Source organism: Carassius auratus, unplaced genomic scaffold (genome assembly GCF_003368295.1).
Source record: "Carassius auratus strain Wakin unplaced genomic scaffold, ASM336829v1 scaf_tig00217666, whole genome shotgun sequence".
In the NCBI taxonomy this organism is placed as follows: Eukaryota; Metazoa; Chordata; class Actinopteri; order Cypriniformes; family Cyprinidae; genus Carassius; species Carassius auratus.
Window position 1 is genome coordinate 63245 of NW_020529171.1, and position 15153 is coordinate 78397.

The 15153-nt window shown below is 37.3% G+C and overlaps 1 protein-coding gene across 3 annotated transcripts in view; it reads right to left on the reverse strand.

Moving 5' to 3' along the window:
- Window positions 1-15153, reverse strand: part of LOC113101951 (synaptotagmin-7-like) — a 110344-nt gene that overhangs the window by 33394 nt on the left and 61797 nt on the right. Inside the window, exons 3-6 of one of the 3 annotated variants that reach the window (XM_026265709.1) lie at window positions 11979-12058; window positions 11065-11199; window positions 7511-7678; window positions 843-1223 (exon numbers count right to left, since the gene is read on the reverse strand). In XM_026265709.1, coding sequence (XP_026121494.1) covers window positions 843-1223; window positions 7511-7678; window positions 11065-11199; window positions 11979-12058 — 764 coding nt within the window. Of the gene's footprint in view, window positions 1-842; window positions 2344-7510; window positions 7679-11064; window positions 11200-11978; window positions 12059-15153 lie in introns of those variants that run through there. The other 2 variants (XM_026265707.1, XM_026265708.1) reach the window with 2 other exon arrangements.

The following is a 15153-nucleotide window of genomic DNA, read 5'->3' on the forward strand; positions in this document are numbered from 1 at the left end:
TTTAAACCAGCTGAGGCAGGCGCACACAAAGCAATATTGAGCCATATAAAACAGAACATCACAAAACATCAGATCAGTGCAGAGTGCTGAGGGAAATGGGGAGATATTGTGCTGCAGGGCTGAAATATAGTGTGACAGAATGAACGGCGGTCTGGAGACGGACAGGTGTAGAGAAAGAGAGACAGAGGTGCACGAACAGAGGCAAGGACAAACAAGAAGAGGCACGCCGATCGTTTTCACTTTTATTAGCTCTATTATTACCAATACTAAAACAGGGCTAGTATTTATAATGCATCCCAGAGAATGAGTTATTTCTCAAATAATGCAAAAGCTCTCATAAAAATGTGGAAAAATCTTTACCTTTAGGTACACCCAAAAAAATTAATGATTTATTTTGTGGAATACAAAGTAAGATATTTTGAAGAATTATGATTTATCATTGTTCTTTTCCTTTTCCGATATAAATGAATGATGTTGTACACTTTTTAGCTTTAAAAAGGACAAAAAGCAACATAAAAGTAGTCCATATGACTTGTGTGCTATATATGAAGTCTCTATAAAAAGAATGGACTTAAATTTAATTAATTATATGAAATATGTGAGACAAGTCTTGATATGGTATATTTGAATACAAGAATGCAAATGAAATTTCAGAGTTGTAACAAACCTTTGACCAACATATATTTAGTCTGCACCTGACACAAAGTTATAATTTTGCTTCAAAATATTTGGAAAACGGCATAAAAATAAAACAGATTTGGAAAACAGTGCAAGCTGTTAGGAATAAAAGTTAGGATTGCATGCAAATACACGAAGACACACCCACACAGGAATGCACTTACACGAAGGATTTAACATCCAGGCCTCGTCTCTTTATCTGACCCATCATGTGATCCACGCTGCCAGCGTTCCCAAGGGAGGCCCGCCCCCCGGCAACTCCCGACTTATAGCATGATGCTCCGCCCCCTGTCTGTCCGCCCCTGGAGTTCCTTGAGCTAGCCCCGCCTCCTCCCCCAGGCTCCGTCCCTCCGCAACCTGGCTGGGTGTGCAACTGACCCAGACTCTGGGAAATGGGTGGCCTACTGGCCAAACTTGGCGCCGGAGCCTGGATCAATGGTTGCTGGAGGCTCTGCTGACGCAGCAATGTGCGGGGCCGAGGCGTCGCCCCTGTTGACGGGATGTTATCCAAAGTTTCGTCCGAGGAGAGGGCATGGTCAGACAAACTGTGTGGGCAGAGCAGAAGGGAGGGCAAGGAGCGAGACGAAGAAGGGCGGGATCGACAGAGCGAGGGGCGAGGAAGGAGGAGGAGAGAAGGTGGGACAAGAAGAAAAGGGCGGGGACGAGGAGAAGCATCCGAGGAGGATTTGGAAGGGGTCAGAGGAGGAGCAGGGGACACAGATGGGCATAGAGGAAGAGGAGACGACAGGTTGAAAGGAAAGAATTTGGAATCCGGGTGAAGGAGAGTCAGGGAGTCGGACGAAGACAGGAGAGGAGATAATGGAGACATAGAGGAGAACGAGAGGTTCAGGAAAGGATGGGGGCAGACCGAAACAGCCAGAGAGGAAAAAATGGTGTCGTCAGAAGGAGAAGGGGGCAGAGGTGCAGGAGGAGGAGGCGTGCGAGACGTAGGTGGGGAGAGAAGAAGAAGGAGAAAACAGGAGAGAAGCATCAAACAGAGGCAGTAGCCAATGTAACACAGGTAGCAGAAGAGACCACAGCCGCCCTGGTCTGCATGAGCCTGCAAATGTGCGTGCGGGTGTCCGTGTCCGTTCCCGGCCCGAGCGAGACTGCCTTGAGCCGACGGCGAGCGGTGAGCATGCGTGTGCGTCTGGGAGGAATGTGCGGCCTGTTTGCGGGTCGCTCCCGTGCGTGTAAGACTGGATCGCGGCGTGTGTCGGGTCTGCCCTGAACGACCGTGTGCATGTGTGTGCCGCGGCGTGTGTGGCGTCAGTCGCCCACCACCGGTTCTTCCAGGAGACTGTTTTTTGGTCTGTTGAGAGCCTCCCATCTCTATCTAATCTTCACGCATCCTTCTCCTCCCTTTCTTCTCTTCTTAACTTTGCCCGTGGTTACTTGCGACTCTCGTTTTAAGTAACACCACGGTCCCCTGTGTCCGTTCAGCAGCCAACCAACTACTGTGGCTCATCCGTCATTCTTCTGTCCTCTCCTCCCCTCCCTTCGCGATTACATCCCTCTGTTTCTCTCATTAGCCCTGTTTCAATCTGATCTCAAAACTGTGTCAAATTCACCTCGGAAACTTCACTAAGAGTTTCACCTGAGCTGCAAACATGATTCCTGTAAAAACCCTCTGGCTATTCTACCCAATCCCAGCCAGGGCCGTGCACAGACCTTTTGAGGGGCATGTGCTGAAACTGAAAAAGGGCACCCCCCCCCTTTATATATCAAGATTATTTAGTAAGCCTGCATAAAAGGAAGAAATGGTCACATCTTCATGACAAATTCAGTAACACAAAATAATAGTCTCAAAAGCTTTAGATTTATTCACGATTAATAACGACCATAATAATAATATTAGATAATTAGATAATATAGATAAACAGGGTTTTAAGGGCTTCTTTAAACCTAATACAACAGCAACCTTCTGTGAGCCATGTATCTGGCAAAAATTTGATACTGTGGTGGACCAGGGATGTTGGTCTCTTGAAGGTCTCTTATTCACTACACTTTCCCTAAAATAAGCCAGCAATGAAAAAATAAATAAAAATAGTGAAAAGTACAGTTGCAGTGAAAAGCATTTCTGAAGGATCACGTGACACTGAAGAGTACTGAACTGGAGTAATGATGCTGAAAATTCAGCTTTGATCACAAAAATAAATTACATTTTAAAATATTCAAATAGAAAACAGTTATTTAAAATTGTAAAAATATTACACAATATTACTGATTTTGCTGTATTTTGGATCAAATAAATGAAGCCTTGGAATGAATCATGAATTACATTCTGCATGATAAAATATAAAGATTTCAGTGATCTTCTGTAATTTTTAATTTTTTTTTTGTTACTAGGCTACTAAATTACTGTAGTAAAACAATGTTTTACAACATTTTATACATGTGAGGACGAGCGGAGAGTATACCATAACATGATTAGCCTAAATGTTAATAAATTAAGTGTATCAGCAATCATAAATCAAAAAAGAAATTTATTATCAGGTGACGAGGATCACTCGTCGCTTTGTGTAAGTTCCAGTACGAAACAGCGCGGGGGGCGCACCTGTTATGATTTTCCGATGGTAAAAACAAATTATATGTTGTTGTATTACTTATCAATTTATCGTTTTTGACCAGCGAATGTGTGCAAATGTTATTGTTTTTCTGTCCGTCATTAAAACGGCGACGGCGCCTGACGCTGCCGGGATCACATTACATTTTCTTCTAGGTTACAAATTAGTTTTTGTAGCTATATAGACGGAGCGCTCAGTTTTTCCTGTGGTAAAATGCATTTGGCCAAAATAGCATTTTATTAAAGATGAAATGCAACTGTATGCACAGGCTATTTAAGTGTTGGCTATGACTATGGCAAATGCTAGCCCTGTCTCTCAGGCGACGTCCCACATGTCTCAGTCAGTGAGTCAGTCAGACATCAAATAAATAAAATATGAGCCTTTATAGACATAGTGTTTAGTAGTACTTATTCAAACAACAAGATATTTATTTACCCTTCGCAAAACTTTGTTCAGCTCAGCTGTTGTCTACTGTGCGTCTGCTGTGGAACTTCAGTTGATTCAATGAATATAGAGGGGGCGGAGTTATCAGCTTACTGACAGCTTGAGGATCGAATAAGATTTACACAAGCTCGTTTTAAGAACTTTCATTTGCTAAATATTTGTAAAACAGACAGACAGACGTAAAGGGTGACCAATAGCATTGATAAAAAAAAACACCACCAAAAAAAGGGCACTTCGGAGTGTAAGGGCAAAAAGGGCATGTGCTCTGCACAGGTTGAGCCCTACCTGTGCACGTGCCTGATCCCAGCAGTCCCAAACTCTCAGACAAAATGTGCAAAAACTGTACCTTTAGGGTACAACAACTTCTTAAAGCAAGGTACTGCTCCTGGAGGGCCACTGTCAAGGGATACTAGAAACTCAAGCTAGGTGTATTGGGGCAAGTTAGAGCTGAACTCTAAGGGCAGATTTTGGCACCCTTTCCTAACAGGGATATCTTTAAACTTTATTTACCCTTAGGTTAATACTATTACATAAGACTACAAGATAGGTGACACATGTCAAGTTGATGTACCCCTAAACATAACATTTTTTGCTATTTTTATTCTGACAGTGCCTGTCAGTGAACAATTTAAAGAAGTTTTTTAAAGCTGAATTTAATACACAGTTTATGGGACATACATAAACTTGCTCCAGTGGAGGAAAACCATCCTGATATTAAAATCAGCACGAAAAGGCATTGACATCCCATTTTAATTCTGTAATGTGACATGCTTTTATATGAAACAGGATATTTAATGAGAAAAAGCTGTCTTCAAAAAAATGTCTCGCACAAGTGATTTTGGTCGCAAAACCACAGACACATTTGAGAATTTCTCACTTTCACTTCACAGAAGATATTTTTAATGGATCTGCCACGTAATGAAGAGTAAAGGATGCACATAAAGTGTGTAATTAATGCTTTCTACATGAAACCTTAAGTGCTTTATTTTACAGTGCTGTTCCAAATGTACTCACTGTATTATACTAATTACAATAATCGGGTAATAACTTGGTACTACTAACCCTAAACCTGTATTACATGCAACAGTAGTCTAAGACAATATTTGACTACTACTAGTTAATATTAACATTATTCAGTGTATATATATATATCATTATATATACATATATCATCCTTTACAGTAGAAGCAGGAACATGTATTAATTAAGTAAACAGGGCCAAATTTAATTTCATGGTGACATTAATGTGTTGGCATGGGTCTACAGGTAGTTGCCCGTAGGTAGTTGCCGGACAGACACAAGGGGGCAAAAAAGCATAGTGGAGAACAAGATGTAGGCAAGAAAGATAGACAGAGGAAGAGAGGGACCATAAAAAGGGGTGTGAGACACAAACACAAGAGACAGACACATATAGCTGCCTGAAAATAGAATCCAATTACTGACGGAGAAAAATGGAGGGCGTGTTGAGAGAGAGAACGAGAGAAGAACGAGGACTGGTGGTTTGGATGGAGTGTGAGAAGAGAGATGTGAGATGAAGAGAGAATATGTTAGGTGCTGGAGGAGAGGAGGTGTTGGCGAAGGGTGTGAAGAAAACTTAAATTGAGCCCCCTGTGTGTATGTGTGTGCAACACTTGCAGCTCTAGGTTTGTTTTGCTTTGGTGGGGTTGTGTTTCGGAGGTCTGGTTCCTCATTCATGTCTCGTCTATCTCATTTATTTATTCTCTTGGTGTGTTTTATTGATTAGTCTTGTTATAGTCAAAATGAAATCAAAATTATCCCAACTTACTTTCTAAGTGTGTTGCTGGTATTATTTTGCACAGTTGATTAAATTCTGTTATTTAATAGCTGTTTTTCACATTCCTGTTCACAAATCTGATGGATAAAATAACTTATATGGAAATAAATAAATATATAAAATACATTTATTTTAAACTTTTAAAACATGCATTACATGATGTACTTTAAGGGCCAAGAAAATACATTTCAAATCATAAAATAATTGTTTTTTTCTTCTTGTAAAATATATGTAGGCAGTATAAATCTATTTATATTGGCAATAATATACAAAAATATATTGTGAAATATATTTACAATACATTAAGCATGGCTTCATTAAATGCTTTTCAAATATTAAAGAATGTATTTTTAAACCATTAAAGACCACGTTGCAATAAATAGACAATATAAATGTATTAAGATGTACAATAAACAAAAGTGGACCAAATACTGTATATATATATATAAAGACAAACTGTGCTGTAAACTAAATGGATTAATTAGATATGTTTTTGAAATATAAAAAAATATATATATTTCTTGTAAATCTTAAAATATATGCTAAAATTGAAGGGTAGGAAAACAGGTAAAAAAGGCATTTCTTTTCGACTTTAAACATGCAGCTTTTAGTTACACTGTAAAAGCTTTATTCACAGTTGTCCTTGTTGTTTTCTTGAGTCCGTGTATGTCCAGTCATGTTTTTTTGGATCGTTGTTTATGTAGGCCATGTCTCAAATGCCGACCTCAGCCTTTGCTGTCCTCACTTAAAAGAGAAAATGAGCAGGTGCTCATGAAACCCCTCCTAAATCTACTGCTACAGAGGGACACGCTGTGGTCTCGTGGACTTCATGGACACATGCAAAAGTCAGCATGAGTGGATCATTTAGGAAAGGGCCACAGCTTTGTTTTGTAAAACTGTCTGGTTTCTCCAAAATTATAATATTTCCTCCACTCCCAGCCTTTTGCTTCACACTGCTGACAGATTACGATTCACTGAAATATTAAGCTCGTTTATGGGACGTTTAGTGCATTAATATTTCGTGCGACACGGTTTCACTTGCCAGCGATTAAAGATGGAAAATTTGTGTTTAATATCCTCCAGCTATCACTCATCTCTCTGAAACGGCTTCTATAAAACTTTAACCGTGTGCTGACAGCTCTGAAATATCTGATGTTCAGAAACTCAAATGATGGAAATCTGTCATTGCAACATAACATTTTCTCATCAGTTTATTACAACTTACTGGAGTACTTGATTCTGATTAACTCTCAATTATAGTAACAGGGACTTTCAGCAGTCGAATATACTGTGCGTATGATGGATGAGAGCTTCAAGTATCATAATGTAGATTCTTACTCCTTCCAAAATACAACAATATCAAGATTTCATCAAAAAAAAAAAAAAATTGTGAAATATGATCTAAATCTAACATTAACAAAAATACGTATAATAACATATAATAGAAAAATAACTGTTTTCTATTGTAATATACTATAAAATGTTATAAATTTCTTTGAAGTAAAGCTGGATTTTACTGTATTCAGTGTCACAGAAACATTTATTATTATGAAAACCGCTGAGAAAATATGAATATCTTCTTAAAACTCAATAAAACATTGATATTTCCCGTCCATTTGTTTGCCGTATAATACGCCAGATTGTTCAATCAGCCGGTCTTTATCGCAAAATAACCCCCTTTAGGCCGATACAAGAGCCTTCGGCTTTCAGATTATATTTATTATCCATCTCATATCGTATTTGCAGACTGAATCAGGTGCATGATATCACCAGTTATGCCGGCTTTTGAGTCATTGCTGTGGCTGCTGTGTTTTATAATGGACTGAAATGAGCTATCGCCGCTTCGTGAGTGTTTCTAAGTGTGTGTGAGTCAGACGTACGGATCCTGCTATTATTAGACTGCAGGGCGGCCTGAAATCTCAGCACAGCGCAGACCCACACAAAGGCATTTTTTACTTTCTTAAACATCTCACACACACACACACACACACATCTCTCTTTCTCGTCCCCTGTGGGCTCGACTCACTTGCCGTTCTTGAAGTCTCCTGAATGCAGGCGGCTTTGTACCGTCTGCCATCTGCCGGCTTTAATACCTCCCGTCATCATGCTCCTCACGCTGTCGCTGCGTGACGGCCCCCCTCCGTCCCCCAATCCACCCCCCATGGCCCCTTTCTGGCCCCTGGGCACCGTCCCACTGAGGGAGCCGCCAGAAAGAGAGCCGGAAGGAACGAGAGAAAAGGAAAAAGACAAACATTGGGAGAGAAGAAATGGTTACAGGTTTGGATAATTATCATTTCTCCCATGAGAGTGTTGCATGTGTGACCTCACAGCGAACTACACGACTACCTGCTAACACAAGTCACCCTGGGATTCACCAAGTGCAGATTCTCCTCTAGGGGGCGCAACAGAGACTAGTTTTATCATTTCTCAATTTCACATCATTTCACATTTAAGTGAACAGTCCTTAAAAGAACCATTTTTATTAATTATTTAATAATCTGAAGTACCTTTGTGCAATGGAATGGTTGGACAGATGTTAAAGGTTCTGCATGAAACCATAGAAGCCAATAAAGAACCTTTATATTTAAGAATTCTTTATGGGCATCGAAGGTTCCGTGAAGCGCCTTTAACATCCATGGAACATGGAATCTTTTTTTCTGTGGAATACAAACACTTTTGGAATCTTTATTTTTAAGAGTGGAGAAGAACCTTTTTTTTTTTTTTTACATTTTAAGCATCTAAATAAAGTTTTCCCACTATACACTCTTAAAAATATCAGCTCCAAAAGCATGTTTGAAAATAAAAAGCCATAGAAGAAACTAAGAACAAATTGTTTTCTTAGTGTGTAGAACATTTGAAACATCTAAAGCAGCTTCTGCCACTAATTCGACAAGGGTTGCTTCTGCCATCGATATTTATAATCAAGGTGACCGGTTTTGTAAACCTGGTGAAAGTCATCATGCAGTTATTAAGAGATCTATAACACTCCTGCACTGCTCAAACACACACAATGCAACATCAACACCAACAAAAACCACAGAAGGACAGAAAAGAGAGCTTTAAGTGACAAAGCTGGGAGGCGCAGATTGCCACAAAACCAAGGTGAGGGATCTGATTTCACACTTAAAATAAAAACACATATATAGTAATATTTAATAATAATAATAATAATAATAATAATAATAATAATAATAATAATAATAATAGTATATATATATATATATATATAAATATAAAAATAATGTTTTTTATCTGATACCAATAAACCAATAATTATTTTTATGTTATGGACAACAACTAACAAAGATGATGATGGTAGCAATAATAACAACAATAATTTTAATATTTACCAGGGATGCACCTTTCGGCAGATAACGATATCACAATATTTATTTTCATGTTATGGCCCTATATTAAGTTGTATAATTATAATCGACTGTTTTAAATGCTACAAGTAAATGTATGCATCGCAACATTATTATGTACAGTAGGAAAAATGGTTATTAATTTTAAGATTTGCTAGAGATTAGATTTTAATTACTAAATTATTAGTATAATTAATAATGTTAGACAATGAAGACAAAGTAAAAAAGGTGAAATTAGTTTGCACGATTAAATATACAAAAGCAGCTAATAATAAATATTGAAATTTTAATTTATAATAAAAAAATATATTTTTTTAAATCTCTAATATTAGCCAAAATATATTGTGCATCCAGAAATACAATCATCTAAGTTATTGTTACAAAAAGGCTCACAATATAATTGATATATGAACTGTTTTAATGTATAGACATAAAGAGGCTCTAAAGGATAAATCAAGATTAAATGCTACAAATTGTCTGTTCCAGGTGGGTTTTGTTTCAATCTGTGTCCTCATATAGCAGAGCTTCAGTGCAGCGGTCTGCAAACACCCCACACCGTTAAATCCAGCAGGTGCTCACCGGTCGAGAGCCGGGAAAATAGAATCACCTGAGCCTCCGCAGCTAACATGTTAATTTCATTTTTCATTTTCTGGACGGGCCGCCCCATCTGACCCCCTCTGTGCATCTGCTGCTGGATGCTTTGATGGACAAGCGTGTTTAAACCCTTTCGCTCTTTATGGGAAGCGGTGGGCGAAACCTGTCTGGATTAGGCCGGCGAGGGTTTACCGCTGAAGAATCAGGAAGGTGAGAGGGACACATTGAGCCCGAGGAAGGTGAGAGGCAGAGAGCACAGAGCCAAAACAACAGTGTGTCAAAACAAGGTGAAACTGTAACGGTCAACCCTCGACGGCAAGCAGGGATACACACTACTGATGCAGGGTTTGTTTGTTTGTTTACTGTTATTGTTGCTGTTTGCTGGACACCTGAAGGGGGGGGGGGGGGATGAAAGGGTTAAGGGAATAAGATAAGAAGAGAAAGCAGGGCTTTGGGGAGTGAGGGATCTGTAATGTCCAATTTTTGCACTTTTGGTAAAACTAAATGGATTTGAAGAAGAATATCACATCTGGTGTGGAATTTATATATCTGGCTATAACCGTGCATTAATAATACATTAATAATGTCCCTTATGTCAATTTGGCATTAAAGAATAAAATCTGCATAATGACTTTCATTCATATTGCGAGCTGAAACATGAAATGTGCAATTTCCGCAATACGAGCGACGCCGCACAAATAAATCAACTGATTGTAATTCCGCTTGGTGTCACTAGGGGAGCCGATACCATTCAAACAATTAAAAATCATTTATGTTAACTGAGATAAAGCTGAAATAAAAATTAAATATAAATACTTAACTTAAACAATATCCAAATTAATATGTGAAGGAAATTATAATAAATAAATAAAACATATGAAATATAAAACAAAATTAAGTACTAAAATCACTAACTAAATAGAAATAAAAATGTATCAAGTGACAATAGCACATAACGAACTAAAATGAAAATGGAAAATATATTAAAAAAAGTAAAAATAAATTCAACGTTTTAATACATACTGTAATAGCTTAATCTGTATGTATATATATATATTTATTATAAATAAAATATATATATAATAAATAAATATGTTTACGTTTAATAAATATAATAAATAATACATTTTAATATATTATAGCTTAAAATATAATTTGATTTAAGGAAAGATAAAATATTTAAATATCTATAAATATATTATTTTATCTAATTAATGCTTTATAATTCATATAAAAATAAGTATATTTATCTATAACTCACTGCACACCAAAACATAATTAGATGCAAACGGATGAAAGTTATTTCTCTGCATCAGCAAAAAAAAAAAAAAAAAAGATGTATAGTTTTTAATTTGCTTCTCATTCATTTCTGTAAACAAAACTAAAATGCAATGCTCATGTTATAGATATGAAGCATTTTTAGGAAAACCTATTCCGGCTTTTGCAGATAAACGGCACGTAAAAAACAAAGCAAACAATGCTTGCTCCCTTTATATGTCAGTCAGACAGTGGTTTCCTGTCTAAGTGGGCGGCTCTTGACTAGTTAAAGGTCTGGAAACACAGATGGAGGGTGTGACCGCTAAAGGGTTTGCTGTGAGCGGTGTCTCTTACTCTTACTCACTTGAGTGTGAGGCGTGGATCTCCGTAAGGGGCATAGGGAGAAATGTTTAGTACAAACTCCTTGGGCGGGTATGAGCTCCAGCGCTGCTGTACTGAACTGCTGTCATTGTTATTCCAAAAGTCTCTGTCTAAATCACTGAAGAGACACACATACATGTCAGTAGAGCATCAGCCATCTTTCCTCCATCAGTCTACACACAGACGGTCTCCGGGCGTCTCCTTATCCGGGACAAGAAGTGGTTAAAAAAGGAAGAGGAGGGGAATACGCCACGGTGCACAGACAGTGTTACGAGCAAAAAGGGAAATAAAAACAGAGCGAATGCATCCATAAAGCAGCTAGATTATACTGTGCATTCATCAGACTGATCAAAATCAGGAGAGAAAGAGAGAGATCATCACACTTGAACAAAAATACATTATTAAACATCATAAAACCAACATTAGATGCTCTTTTTGGGTTCAAGTTTGGCTCAAAAAAAGAAAAGAAATCAAGGGTGGAGAGAAACATGAAGGCTCAGAGGAACCTGATATTGGAGAAAAGATCTCATCAAGTTATAATTTCAACAACAGCTTTAAAAAAAAAGCCATTTTCAGTGAAGAAATACCTTTTCCAGAAGCACCTGCAAGCTTCAAATCCAAAGTAATCATTAGCACACAACACATGCGCGACATCACACCAACTTTTACCAGCGCATTCGTCCCTGAGAATAACCGTCCCGCAAACACAGCAATGCAATGCAAAAAATATCACATTTTATTTCTTAATAACACTTTTTACATCATATGCATCTAGGTAAGGCACATTAGCATCTAAATGAATTAAAACAATGGTTAATTTTAAACACATTTTCGAGACTTTCTTGCTTACTCTGATGGACCGATTAACAAAAACGAAACAAATGTCCCTGCACCTACTTGATGGCTTTTTTCTCTCCTCTTCCTCTTCCTGAATCGGGAGAACTGACGGACTCCACTCCTGGTTTATTCCTCTTCCCCTGAAAGACAGAGAGAAGGATAAAGGAAGTTCATTCCCAGTCTCCTAATTGATCACAAGCTCCGCCTCCAACTTCTGTTCCCGCTCTCCTCCCTGATGCTTCGTCTGATTGCTCAAATCACATGGTCGGTCCTAAGTCTTCACACACAAGCCTCATATTTAGATGGAAATAGCCAATTTAGCTTTCGGGAGCATGTGGGAGAGACAGAATGACAGAGAGTGTCTTCAGAGGAGTAGGTGGAGATGTGGAAACCCTTCATAGACGTCAGTGCTGTCCGCCTCTCTGCTCTATAAACCACACGTTACACGAGGTTTGAGACACAGCCCACATTCAGGTTTAATGTTATGAGTTACAGAAGTTATGTCGTCAACTTTTGCATGATGCATGTTATTTCTTTGTGAATGCCACATGGTAACAGCTTCTTATATTTATTCTCAAGCACAACCAACAGATAACATGACTTTACCGTGTATATGTGATGATTAAAAACAGTTGCAAAAAGAAGAGCGAACAGAAAAACAAATCAAGTGCATTTAATGTGTTTTAATTTGAAAAATAAATACATTCATACATTTAAAAAAATATATCTGAAAATGTACCTTCTACTGATTCCTCCATACTGTTTTATAAATACAGTAAAGTAGATACAGTTTTGTCTTACTTTAGTTACTTGCAACTGAAAAATAACCCATAAAGTATTCAAACGGGGAATTTAAATTGTTTTAATAAATTATTATACTATTTATTGATATTTAGAATTTTATTTTAACTATTATTTATTATTTATTTTATTTTATCTTGGTAATTTTGTTATGTGCATTTGTCATTTATATATATATATATATATTGTCATTTTATATTTTATATATTTATATATATATTTTGCATTTTAATAATTAATTTAGTTTAGTTCCTATGACAGCATTTCACATTTTTATTATTTATTATTTATTTTATTATTTTTATTATTTTATTATATATATATATATATATATATATATATATATATATATATATATATATATATATATATATATATATATATATATTTGTCTATTTGTACATACATAATAAAATATAATAATTACATATAAAATATTGTATCTATTTAATTTTTTAGTTTTATTTGATTTCAGCTTCTCTACTCTTTCCTGGTTCATCTTAAACTGGTTCTCACCAGGTTTGATTAAGAAAAAGACATGTTTTGCGGCATTCAGATTTCAAAAGGAGTTTTCTTTCTTTATTAATGTGTATCTTTGTATCTGATGGTCTCTGAGATAATATGAATAGCAGAGGAGTTTGAGAGTTATTACCAAAGTATGGGGGTGAGATTCATATAATGCCGAGAGGCTTCTGCATTTCTCTCTTTGCAATGCATATGCATTATTATTGTATGAGACTTAAAGACATAGTTTAGTCTGTCCTCATATATATTCACCTCATCATCTCAACATCATCTGCATTTGTGCATTTATACTAAATGTATTTAGAAACCACATTTTTACTCTGCAATATGTGTGGTTTTAACTAGAGCCCGACCGATATATCGGCCGGCCGATATTATCGGCCGATATGAGCTAATTGCATTTAAATCGGCATCGGCGTTTATAACGGCCGATGAAACATGAGAAACAGTCTCATATTCTTCACTCATGTTATGAGTGTTGCATAGTTTGCCCACCAGAGGGCGGTCTGCAGCTCCAGAGTTGCAACAGCGCCAGAAATCCACAAAGAAGAAAGCGATCAGCCAAGCCACCCAGGTGAGTCTGTCGTTCGTCATGTGAAATGATTGTAGATTTAGTTCATACACTGTATATAAAAACGGTGTGGTAGTTCTAGTTAACGGTCCTATCATTATCACTTCTAAATATTCTGTAACATCACACAGCCGCTAATGCATTGCTATATTAGATTAGCCACAAAGCTAATACCATGTTTATCAGTGGAAGAGCGCGAACGTTAATAAGAGGTCGAACTATAAAGTTAGCGTTTAGTGCTTATTCTATTGCGGTGTGTTTCCCACATAATGACCGCGTAATGGGCCTTTCACACAGGACGCGGTATGCACAGCGCTTGGCCGCTGGGTTTAGCGTTCCCCTTCAGATATAACGCGATTTGCGCTGCGTTGCGCTATGGCGTAGGCGGAGTTTTAAAAACTTTTAGCGGGAGCTCTTTCATAGTCTGTTGTTCCTCTTTTCGGTCAGCAGCAAACATGTATCTGTCCCGTTGTAAGAAGCGAGCGATAGCGCTAGTCCTGCTGATGAGAATTAAGAGAGAAGCAAGGAAGAAGAGGCTACCCTCAGGCCCAGGGAACAATTTGGTGAATTCAGGCTGGTTACGTTACTCTAACGCTAATATAGCTTCCTTTTTAGCAGGCCCCTTAAATGCTTGCTATTAACTTGTTTGAAGGTGGTTCTTCTCAAAATTGACAGCGGTGTGTTCATGGCACTAACGTTAACCATTTTGATTCAGACTGCACAAAGAGAAGAGGAGAAGATATACGGGTCCGTTGTGAATGTGTCTGTGAGAGCAAATATAGTGTAGTTACAGTAACTACAGTAGGTGCGTCAGAAATGATTAAATCAGAGGGGACATGTAAATAAATGTGAGCTGAACAAGCGCTTTTTTCTTTTCTTTTTTTTTCTTACATATTGTTTCAAAGCAGCTTTACAGACATAACAGGAAAATGTTGAAATAATATTGTTAAATATAAGGAGGTTAATACCTATTGCTTGACAAATAAAAAAATATATATATATTTCTCATTTTTGCCTATGTAGGAGATCCCTGTTTATTATTATTATAATTCTAATGATGACATGAGTAATGATACATGGTGATATTATTAATACACATGCTTATTCTTTCTATGTCTCTCTTTCTGCCCTACAGATGGCTGAAAAAGGTGAATGATGTAGCAGCAAAAGTGTGGGACTACTTCTGCAAATACTTTAACTTTAACTTTAGTATTATAATTTATTTACAGTACACACACAGACTGTTAAAATCAGCTTCAACTGGAAGAAAGTAAAAGTGTTAAATGTTTAAAATCAGACTGTTTTTTGATTGTTAAAAAATATATACTTTTGATGTGC